We start from the raw sequence: 12666 nt of genomic DNA, 5'->3' as shown, positions 1-12666 counted from the left end.
AGCCTATTTAAAAAAAAAAGCTTCATAAACGATATTAGTAGAAGAATGGGTATGTTATGTCTTGTTGGACTTGGGGGCACGAAAATGTTTTGGTTTACACAATTAAAGGTTCCTAAGAACAAAGTTGAAATTCATGCAAATCCATCAAATTTGGTATTTAATGCTTATTGAAATTTCTGCCAACTCCATCAAATTTGGCGCTTAATACTTGTTGAAGTTATAAATCGGAAATATGATGTTAGCATTGAAATACGAGCGTCCTAAAAACAAGAAAGAGTATTACTCATATTTTTCAAAAACGATTTCTAATTTCCAACCTACTTTTAATCATAGAGTTTTTAGCTTGTTGATTCCAAGGCTAGGTTACAATATGGAAGTCCAAAAACAAAACAGATATTAAGTAAATCAAAATGGTGCTTAATACTAACCAAAATTAGTTTGAAGTTTCTAATCACAAGCTTGAGACTAAAATTACAGTTTAGCCGTCTCAAAACAAAGTATTGAATGCAGCATGCGTGTTTCATATATGGCTTACAGTCTCTAACACTGATTTGAAATTATGGGATTTGAGTTTTTTTATTTCAATTTTTCAAAATCATAAATAAAAATGACAGCATTTAAAATAATCATGGCACCTTAATCAAACTCACCACGGGACCAAAGAGTATGGGTAATTTACAAGAATAGGAACTAGCGCTAGCGTCCACAAAAATAAACCCAAGGCTATCTAGCGTTTGGCGACACTTCGCATTTTTTTCAGTGTAGTAATAGGAATAATTAATTAATTTGTATAGTTGATAAAATTCGTGTAGTAATAAGTGACTGATCTCAGCTCCTGACAGAAAAATAATTGCAAAGATTGAAAGTCTTGTGTCGCAAAATGCTAGATGGCGTTGATGTATTTTTTCTATTTTTACCGGCGCTAGTACAAGTTTGCACTCTTATAAGTTACCTATACTCTTGACACAGGACATTTGTTGCCACAAAAATACAGCTTCAGGTTTGTAAAATGATCAACCAATATCACATAATTCCGAAAAACAATGCTCCACCAATCCTATGCGTGTAAATTAAATAATAGCAAATAATTTACATAAAATGATGACAAAATTACCATAATAAATAACAATGAAATAATTAGGAAATCAACTTATTAAATATATAAAATCTTTTTTGTTAACATAATCAACACTTCACAAACAATTGACACTGTCAGACTTTCGAAAGCTCTGTCATAATTCCAATCGTGGATCAGTGTACTACCAAGACCAAGATATTTAAAATCCCTGAACCCTTCGATATCGGCACCTCCGTATTGAATGCCTCCTATGGACATTCCATAGTGGGCTACTCTAATATTTTGTACATTTTATGGTGATTATCATCCCAATCTCCAGTTAGCCCCCCTTCCTCCTTTTCTTTTGTCCTCTTCTTTTTTTTATTATTGGAAGAATAAATTTTTGTCCTTTCTGTCGGTTTATTTCTTGCGCTAAAGGAGAAAAAGTTTTAGATTTAGTGATATCTAAACTTTAATTAGCTCTTCCAGCGTTTTGAACATTCAGCGTTGAAACAAAACTATGTATTTAAGTTCAAAAACTTCATTTTCTTCCAGGGGAACAGCTTTCTGAAGATCACCAGCAGGGTTTCAGCTTCTTTTGATTTAGCAGTGAATTAATCTTAAAACTTTAGCTGGCATAGAGGATGGCTTTTTTCAGTCCCAATCACAGAAATAGAATATTAAACTCAACAAAAATCCCAATTAGGAAGTAAGGGATCTAAAAAAATACTAACTTAGCAAGAGGTTGAAGTCTAGTTCTTTTTAATTATATACTAAATAAGTATATATTTATACATTGCGTAAGATAAAGACTCTGAGCAAACTAATAAGGAAAAATTTTCAACCAGTTGAAAACTCAACCAAAAAATTCCATAAAAACTCAACCAAAAATTCAACCAAATTGAAAACAAGAAAAAAACGCAAACATTTTGGACGAGATCCTCCGCTCAGCAGCCCTCAGTGAAAGAAAGAAGAAAAACATTACATTAAGTAACAAAACGAAACAACAAGACAAACTTAATGGAAAGTAAAATAAAATATCCACCCAATCACACCTAATTTAATTGATTGAACTATTCAATATTCATTTGGGAATATGTTTTACCTAAGGCAGTTAAATGAGCCAGGCTTTTCAGCTTTTTGGTTTTAATCTATTTTATCTAAAGCGTTTTTATGAACACGGCTCTTTAGGTTTTTTTTTTGTTTTGTTGTTACAGATTTTTTTTTTAGTTACTGTCTTTGCAGTTGTTTTTTTTTTTTTTTTTTTTTTTTTGTAGTTACAGAATAATTACGGCAGTAAATTTACCTGGCACAAAACAGGCATAAAAACTGGCCACTAGCTACTATTTTTCCAAGAAAATACTTCTTTTATATAGACGTATAAACAGAAATCTCGACTAAATCAGCCACAGACTTTATTTATCCTCTCAACTACCTCTTTTTGCTTCTTGTGGATTTCCAATGATGCTTTATGTTTTCTAGGTTATATTTGATTGTTGTCTAAGGATTAAAAAGTATTTCCGCAGACAATCATGGAAAATACAAGTCATAAGGAGATTTAGATTAATCATAATGTTCGGAATTCCTGAACAGCAGGGCCACGTGTTTGAATCCTTAGGGCACTGACATTTTCAAATTCGGTTAATTTTCTAGGTTACCATTGTTTCGTAAGATATTGTTGATAATGCCAGAAAGCAAGCTAAGCCTTATATATGAGTCAACTGAAGTCTGGAAATTTCTCCATATTTTAGGTGTAATTAATGACGATGGCGCTTTTGGCAATCAGGGTTTATTTATCACAAATAGCTTTAAAATTTCCCATTCAAATTTTGCTTTATAGTTAACCAATTTACTCGCTTCATTATTTGAAATTCCACTAATAGATGTTTTCTTACTTCTCCAATAGATTTATCACCGAGGTTAGGCAGCTTCACAAGTTTCTGATAGAGGACAGACAGCACTGCAGAACGAAGACGAATTCCAGTCCTATAAAAAGAAGGTTAATGAAAAACTTAGTTCTCACTCTATGCATTAATTGACACTATTACAACATACAAAGGAAATAATATGCGTAGTGTCTTCAATACGATTTTTGACCACGCAAAATTATTTCTCCTGAATTTCAGCATTTCAACGTTTTCAATCGAATGAACCCCATCCAAAGTTGCTACGAGTACCTCTTCCATCTGAAGTGGCTCTGGAAGAAAAACATAAACTATACATTGAAGGCTTATGGCTCTTTATTACAGGCTTCACTAGAGCGTAGGCTCTAATTTTTTTTTTTTATGCATGGTATTAACAATTTTTTATTTCGTTATAGGCAGAACTGAGGGTGTTCCTAGAAATATATTGCCCTTTTCTCCTATCGAAACCCTTTGAATATTACCATTACGGTAAGAAAAATCGAAAAGTTCTCCGCTTTCAAAGGAAGTCCCACGTATAAAAATACGGTTGAAAGGGATAACTGTGATCTAAAAATACTAAAAAATCGGGAACTTCCTGGGAGGGTGTAAAGAGGGAAACTTTGAATAGATTAGAATGGAGGAGAAGCGTACATAGCTGTGTTGGCCTTAGGCGGCTTGGTGCTGCGGTGAGTTGTCAGTAGTAGTGGTAATAGTAGTATTTATTCGAAGAGTTTGTTGGTGCATCGGGAATTTGTCATTCATCGTCAAATAATAACTGAACAAAGCTGTTGATCTTCATGTTCTAAGAGCTACGCAAATTTTTGAATGATGTTCAAAATTACATCCGGTTGTGTTTGACAGGTAACTTTCAAGGAGTTGGATGAGTTTGAACTCTGACTGCGTAAGATTTCCAGTTGAAAAAAAAAAAGTTGTTTATCAGGAGAAATATAGTATTATTCCAAAAAAAGAAAAAAAAACTAGTTCAGCATCAGACGACCAAAGTCATGATCAAGCATAAGCCATGCTATGGGTAAGTCAGGGGACTGGAATATTTCCCTCTATCTGGTCCGGACGTTTGAATGCTTTCACCTTGATAAAAATATAATGATCCATCCTTGTGTTTCCAAGGCATATCATATTAAGTAAGTCAAGGAGGCACACTCGTGCCTCTTTAAAGAGGCGAACCACGACAATGTCAAGCGATCTTCGGTTCCAGTGGTCGCAGAGGGATGGGGAGGGATGCATTTCGTAGCCCGAGCTCCAAATAAGAAACCTGCCAAATTTCATCCCCCTCCGACTTTTCCTTCATGGGGAAAATCTGGCCGAAAGTTTCGACCCGTCAACCCCAGCCCCCCTTTAACGTTGTCCGATCGGGCTGAATTCACAAGTTAAGGTCCCCTAGGGCCCAGGAGCTTATCCGCGAAATTTCAGCTTGATCCGAAAACTCCTTCCCTGTTTTCCAGAAACCACGTATAGCCACTTAATGTTCATTTTCTTTTTTTTCCTCGACGCCTACAGGTCACAGCCGACATCGGATCTGGGTGTACGAAGACTCATTCGACGCGGAATTCTCCGAGTAAGTGCCCATGAAAGTTTCGTCGGAAAATCTTAACCCCCCGATTTTCTAGCTTAGAAAAACCCATTTTCCCAAGAGCCCATGTTAATTTTTGAAATTCTTAAAAGTTATTTAAAAGTTATATTTATTCACAAGCAGGTATTTAGCTCAGTCGGTAGAGCGTGGGACTTTAAATCCTAAAGTCAAGGGTTCAAGTCCCTTATCGGGCGGTTTTTTTTTCACAAGATCAAAATAAAAGTGTATAATTTTGATAACACCTGGACTGCTTATCATTTGAGAGATAACAGAATATTAGCTTTATATGAGCAAATAAACATTTCGGTCATTCTATCTATTTTTTTTTTCTATTTTATACAATGATTTAAAAGCGGGGGGGTGGGTTGGGGGGCAGCAGCCACCCAATTTTCTCTCCAAATTCCTGTACGAGGAGTACAGGAATTATTAAATTACATCCACCATGAATTGTAGAAAAACGTACAGAAATAATATGAAAAAAAAACTTCGTTTTCTTAAAGAGTTAAAGAGGCTGCGTCCCAAAGTAGAACCTTAAAACGTACAGGAATTAGTAGAGGCAGTTGGGGGGGCTGCCGCCCCCCAAATCCCCCGCTTTTAAAGACTCTTTTGTACAGATTTTTTGGTGTGGGGGGCTGACACCCCCCTAACCCCCCGCTCTTGGCTTCGGAAAGGCCCTCTTTTAATTAACAAAAAATTGAAATGAATGAATAATGGAATAACTTCGAAAAATGTTAAGCACAAGAGGACAGGAGAACCATTGCGCCGAAACTAGTAATTAGTAACAATGAAGTCCCCCCACAACAAAAAACCTGTACAAAAGAGTATTTAAAAGCGTGGGGTTTGGGGGGCGGCAGCCCCCCCAACTGCCTCTCCTAATTCCTGTACGTTTTAAGGTTCGACTTTGGGACACAGCCTCTTTAACTCTTTAAGAAAACGAAGTTTTTTTCATATTATAGTCAGAAGAAGGGGAATCTACCTTCAGTGCCACAGATTGGTTATACATAGAACCCATGAAGAATTTTACAACACATCAAAATCCATCCAAGCAAGTCGGTTGGTAACTTGGTTGTTGTCCCGCTTGACAGTGTAGAAGGGCCAGCGACCGTCGACTCATCACCTCGCATCTCAGACTCCCTCTCGCATCCTGATATGTCAGTCGTCGAACTTGAATCCCCTGCATTATCACTAATTTTTGTCTGGTGAGAAACTAATACGTTTGTGCGTGATGTTCTTCATAAATCGGTCAAATCTGCAGATTTGCTCGGCACCCAACAAATCTTTGTTAACGTTATCGGCAACCTCTTGTAGACTTTGTTGGCCCAAAAATGGGAGGTCAAGGAGGACTTTGAAGCGTGATAAACACTTGACAAGCCCATTCTTGAGATTCGGTTTCCCGTTTGTTGTGAGACTTTTCAGTAGTAGCTTCAGAAACTTGGAGGATTTGTCTTATCTCACTGTAGTTCCTTTGGGGTTTTCCATTTTGTAATCATCGATTACTTACCACCATGCTCTTTTTATTGGAGCAAAAAAAGCACTGCCAAGTGGTTGCACATCAAATAGTGGTTGTATCAATTTGACTGCCAACAAAAAAAAACTACTAAAACCTTAACATTTCAAAATTCAAGAAGAAATCATTAAAAATGAATTTTTGATTGTTCAGTTTGGTTTAATTTAGTTCTGTTTCAATTTTTATTTTAGTCAACATTTTTTTTTTCTTTTTGGCTCTCTGTTTTTTATAATCAATGAGACCAGCATAAATTCCCTACAATAAAGGAAATCGTAATAATGGAACGTAATCGGAGAGCAGACAGGGTTTTGGTACGGAAACGAAGGCACAGAAGGTTCCTTCTCTCGGTCAACGAGGTGAGCTTGAACTTAAATAGCAGATAATGATATGGATCCTTCCCTTCACCATTTATGATTCTAAGTGCTCGTTTTGACATTTTCAATCATATAGATATGCTCCGAAGAAAGACCGAAATGCCAAACTAGACAAGCAAACTCGAGTATTGGCCGAATAAAAGATCAATAGAGTTGTAGAAGATCCTTAGGGAGGCAAGAAAATTTTGGGGGGCATGTCCTGTTTGACATCGTCAATTAATGTCATAATTCATCTTTTAACATTTCGTCGGCAAAACTCAAGTGTATATAGGTAGTCCACATACTTCCATCGCTCAGTGTGATCAGTCATGAGGCTATTATCCATTATAAGAAATAACACGGGACCCATCAGAGTCCCTTGGGGGACCACACTAAAGATAGGAAGGGGATCGGTATAAACATTTTTATATATAAGCACTTCAGAGCGATTTGTTCAAAAGGAGGGAACAATTTTAACTAGAAAGGGACTCACTTGACACTCCGTCATCAGTTTTTTACAAGGATATTGTGGTTAGGTCGAACGCTTTCTGGAGATCAATTAATGAAAGAATCAACCAAGTATCAATGTCTTCAATGTTTTTAAGAACGGTGTCAAGAGGACTAACAAGGTAGTATAAAGTAGATGTCTCTTTCAGGTTTCCAAATTGTCGTAAGTCAACGAATTCAAGAATCTCGACCTTTAACAAGCTAGCTAAGAAACCCTCGTACATTTTTGAAAAAACTGAGGTTAAGGTGATTGGTCTTACTCCAGTAAAATCTCGCTCAGGGCTCCCTTCTTTTAGATTGGAGTAATATACCCTAGCTTTCAGCACGACGGGTAGCATCCGGAATTGATAATACCATTAAAAATACTAACAAGGGGTGATGATAGTTTAACAGGGAATGCTTTTATGAGATCAATTGAGATATCAATGGAACAAATACTGGTTTTATTCCGTTTCCGTATGTTTTCTATTATTTGCTTCGCTGAAATTTTCAGAATTCTTTTTCTTTTGGAGTTTCAGGAACTAGATGGTTTTCTGAGATAGGGGGGAACGATTGCACAACGCTAGCTAGGTCTTTATTAAGTTCATTGGCTGTCTGTTCAGGCGGTTCATCCAAAAAAAATAATCAAGGTTTTTGCAAGAGCGACCCCCTATTTCTTTCACTTTCTTAAACCATTTCTGAGGTTTGCTCTGTTTAAGTAACTTATTTCATTCTTATCAAAGCGAGAAGCGGCACGACGTATTCCTTTCTTTATTTGTTTATAAAAAATTTTCCGAGGCGAAAAACTTTTAGTTACAAATGGATTAGTCCTTTTTTTTTTTTTTTCATTAATGTAAGGTTTATTTGAGGAGCATACCTTCTTGGTAACCTCTGGGAAAATTTTTTTGCAATTTGTCATTAATTTTGTTTGAAACAAACTAACCTTTGAATTAAGATTTACACACAACAAAACATCATCCCAACTCTCAGAGGTAATCCAATATCCAAAATCAAACAGACCTTGACTTATTATTGGCCGGTATGAAAATTCAGAAACTGAGTAATTTGTTTTAAAACTAGCAGTGGTTTCAAATGTAGCTTGAAATGATAGCTACCACCGAGGGGGGAGGGTAGTTGGAATATTGTAAAAGGTTTTAAGGCTCGTGCAAATAACATCCAAACTGGTTCCACCTTTTGTAGTAGGGAAATCAACAATTTGCTTAAGCTTCTGATCTTTGCACAGATAATTAAGACTTAGTTCGTTTGCGTTTCCTGCTATAAAAATGCCGGCATTGGGATACTTTGTCGTCACAAAGTTAAGACTCATGAAAATTACGACGAGAACAAACATTCTGTCCGGGTGAATAATAAAATGAGCAAATTATTAAATTAGCGTAAGGCTTAGTAGGGCTTATTTGGGCTTAGTAGATATCCAAATGATTTCATCGCGATCGCCTAGTCCTGGCACATGGATAAAGGTAGAAGATAGGCAATCCTTTGCAAAAATCATTACTTCTCCTTCTTTTTTCCCCGGTGGGTGGTCAAACAGGCGTATCTTTATAAACTCCTGAAAACCAGTCATTTTAAGGAGATCTGGATTTTGTGCCTGGACTTCAGTAACTGCATTTATATCAATATTGTTCAATTTTGCTGTTGCTTCTAACTCAACCAGCTTTTCAAAATTAAAACTTTCGGCGTTCGTAAGGAGGAAAACGGGGAAATGATAACGTTTTCCATCAAACTCTTTAACAACAGATTTCTTTAAAAAGCTTTATTCTGAGGCAAGTTTGACAGGGTGTAAGCATTAAAATTAACGCTGGGAGTGAGGAGAACATCCCCTAAAAGCGAAATTTTATCATTCACCACCCTGGAACGAGAGAACGATTAAATCAGTTTTGCAGTGGGAAGGGAAGAAGTTCACTTTTAAAAGTTGGGGGTAGATTGAGAGAGTCGCGGGTAAAATTTTACTCGTTAAATTACACTCGTTAAACTCGTTAAATTTATAGAGGGGAAACTATGTCTTTTATCTGAATAATCACGGGTAATCGGTGAAGCATTAACTAATCTATGGTTGGACTGAAAGAGTGAAGCTTTAATTGGGTGATGTGATGGAATGGATAATAAGAGGTGGGCGGACCATTTGCTACAGGATAATTTTCGCATGCAGGAACGGTCAAACTGGTCACACTGGTAGGGTAGCCAGGGGAGGATAAAGTGCAAGGGATGGGGGAAAGGTTTCCTGGTGATCCGGGAATAAGTTAAATTGGGAGTTTTCTTTATATGGGAGGATGGGAGGGCAAGATCATGAGGTGAGAGGGAAGTACAGTGAAGGGTGTCCGATAGGGGAGTGGTCGGGTTTATTTCGACAAATATGGGTGGAGTCCAGAACCAGCCGGTAACTTCTTGGGCTCACGGAGACGAACAGTCGAAAGGAAGTGGATTTTTGGGCGGAATGTGAGTGAGGGGGTTTTGGGGATGGTCCGAATTGAGTAAAGTGATTTTAGGAGTTGGTCTGACTGGACACGCGTTAGTACTAGGAGCGGATGATTGTTTCGAGGAATGGATTCCTAGTGTACAATATTCTGCATCGGGTATGCAGGAGGATAAGGGTGTAAGTCGAATGGAACACGATTTAGGAGAGGAGGGGGGTCATGAATACTTTCAGTGCCACCTTAAAAAAGGTTGGGTTTTAAACCTACCCTCCGCCCCTGATGATGTATGAGCAAAATTACATGACTTGTTAATACAAAATAATACAGAACACAGGTCAACATGATCAAAATACACTTATCAGACACACAGATTCCCGAAATAAAATGACGACAAATATGTAGAAACTTGCATTGTTTGCGAAATTTGTAGAAACCACTATTAAAATGATTACAGATTACATTTTCCTTTCTGCTTATTTTTACATTTCTTTTTCTTTTATCCTTCTCCTTCGTAATTTTTGCAAAAATAATAGTTATATCATCATCATGTAATGAATTCTCAATAACCTTGCTATTCCTTTCATTTGATTCATTATCACCTGATAATCTATGTAACAAACCGGAAGTCACATTGAACTATTGACCCATCCGTAGTCATACTACAAGTAGGTATTTTTAAACTCTCTTGGGATACTTTGCAGTTAATGCTGGAGTTATTAAATTTTAATAGTTGATCCCCTAGTGTACTAATAATTGCTTTCGTTGTTTATTAAGTCCCCCTGCAATTTAGTAGGTAGGTAGGTTTTATTTTAATCCACAATATAAACATAAATAAAGATGACAATATTAATAAATTATTGCAGCAAAAAGGAAGTTCTAAGGACATGTGCTGTAAATTCCTGTTATGAACTTGTATCTTATAAATAAATATCTAAACATAACAACTGATGATTATCCACCTAGCCTATCTTATATATAAAAAACAACGATACATACACATGAACACTAAATAACAAAATAGTCCTATTAGTTATTTTTTACTGGTTTCAGCCCCCAGCCGACCCCAAAAATTGCAAAAAAAACGTCAAAAACCTCCCAACCTTCAAAATCTATTGTTTAAATAAAATATTTTTAATTTATTTTTGAACCCGTATAAAGTGAAAGACTCCCTGATGGTGATTTTTAATTTTAGGGTCACTTGATTGTTTTGTAGATTTAAAAGTTTATCTCCCACAAGAAGGCGATGAGAATTATGGGAGTTGATATCTTCACTTAGTTTTTTAATTTCCATGTCACGTTCATAGAGCATATCGTTACTCTTTTTTGGTCATTAAGAAATCCGTCAACTCGTTTTTCCAAATATTCTATGGCTGCTTCATGGTCTAAATTCTAACTGCGAACTGTATTTAACTTGGAGATCTGTAAGCTATTTGATATAGTTAACACACTCAACACAAGGGGGGACATGGGAAGCTTGATTTTTTATAAACTGATTTTTGGGTTGTTGATTTTGTGACATACTTGGGTGTACAGCGTGGTTTATAGCCAAGGGGTAGAAAAAGTGGTGTTAAAGCTGGTTCAGGTCACCATTCAGAAATGCAGTTTAAAGAGACTGGCAGTTTAAACATAATCACTCACTACATTGTTTTCAGGTGGTTCCGGTCACCATTCAGAGATGCAGTTTAAAGAGACTGGCAGTTTAAAAATAATCACTCACTACATTGTTTTCTCTCCTCAATAAAAATGCCTGCACACTTCGGATGAAACCACTGTAAACACCGACTGCACTACACTGTTCCACTAGCGGCTCGAAGTCTGCACTCCGGGCGAGTGAACTTTATGGGCCTTGACATAATCCACATTATAAAGCTTGGAACTGATTCGCACCTTCCTATGATCAACAGATTTACAATAGCTTCCCTAAGGTCTGAACAGTAGAGCAAACATCAATTCAGTGCAATTTTTAACAATTGGCCAGTACGAAACATTTAAATCCAGACTGTAGAAAGACAAGGGCAACACTAAATTTACCCCACAAAAACAAAACCTGCGGGAGACATTGGACACTGCTGCCATCTTGAATGTATGATTTAGGAATGATTTCACCTGAAAAATTAACCATTCGGCTCCTCATCTACAGAAAATATTAGACCCAAAAGTCTTAGTTACATTTACCAGAGGCAACGCTTTAAAGTTGCCTGAGTTTAAGAGCCATAAGTCTGCAATCCATTATTTATTTCTTATTTATTTATTATTCCCAGTGCTGCTTCATAGAGAAAGGGTGGTAGTAAAAATTTTGGAGGGGGCTCATTCGATTGGGAATTGAAAGATTATAACTCACTTTTTAAGAGCCGAAAGTGGTCAGAGGACACCCAGCCCCTTTCTCTCGCTCTTCCCTCCCCCCTCCTTAAATTCGATCAGCATTTTGAGACAGCTGTTTTATTCGAGATAGTCAAAAGGTCCAACAGTTCAGGCGGTTTAGTTAAATAGGGTTGAGTTGCACGAGGGTTGGGTTGCGCGAGGGCTGAGGTAAATCACCTTCTGTTGTATGGGAGTTCAGTTACAAAGGGGGTAGAGTTGCACAGATTCAGTTGCACGGTGGTTCAGTTGTAATGGAACCCTCAAAATGGTGTGTCTGCAATATCTCAAAGGCGGCTAAGAATGTTAAGATGAAACTTCACAGGGGAGCTAAGGGTGAAAGTTCTTAAGTCGAACTGGCAAGACATGACAATAAACAACAAAGAGAGATAAAACACTACAAAAAAACTCAAACGAGACGTCGTCTCGCCGTCGTCTCGTTTTAGGTTTTTTTTGTAGAGTTGTATCTCTCTTTGTTGTATATTGGAGCTAAGGGTATTAAGTTGAAACTTTCAGGTAATGTTGATGGCGATGTTAAACTAAACCAAAAGACACTATGTGCACTCAGATTGTCAAATAATATGAAATAGCTCAAGAACGGCTTAGTGTAATAAGTTGAAACTTTCAGAGAATGTTGAGGGGGGGTTAAACTCAATCGAAACACATTATGTGCATTCGGGTTGTCAAATGACATCTTTTCCATACCCCGCTAAGTAAATACTCACGTCTAAGTCATAAATAAAAAAGCTGCAAGGGTCAGAAATAAAGAGAGCTGAGTAATGCTTCTGAAATATATTTATTGTTCTTATTCCATTTTAACTCAAACGTCATCGTTTGAACATTCTTCCAGCAGGATTGTTTTGAGTATATTATCTAGAGATTGTTGTCGTATAAAAAGCTTAGTTCAAGAGCCGTGCTAAATCTTGATTTTAAATTGGACGAAATATATACAGTAACTAGGTTGAAATACAATCAAAG

The 12666-nt window shown here is 36.9% G+C and overlaps 1 protein-coding gene across 14 annotated transcripts in view; it reads right to left on the bottom strand.

Moving 5' to 3' along the window:
* The window catches only part of LOC136037189 (ATP-binding cassette sub-family C member 5-like), a gene marked incomplete at its 5' end in the record, with an annotated part of 142045 nt that overhangs the window by 115085 nt on the left and 14294 nt on the right, over positions 1 to 12666 (bottom strand). For all 14 annotated transcript variants that reach the window (XM_065719749.1, XM_065719751.1, XM_065719753.1 and 11 more), the window contains 1 exon segment: positions 2953 to 3043. In XM_065719749.1, the coding sequence (XP_065575821.1) occupies positions 2953 to 3043 (91 nt within the window).

Source organism: Artemia franciscana, chromosome 16, assembly GCF_032884065.1.
Source record: "Artemia franciscana chromosome 16, ASM3288406v1, whole genome shotgun sequence".
NCBI lineage: Eukaryota > Metazoa > Arthropoda > Branchiopoda > Anostraca > Artemiidae > Artemia > Artemia franciscana.
This window is presented reverse-complemented; position numbering and strand designations above follow the sequence as displayed.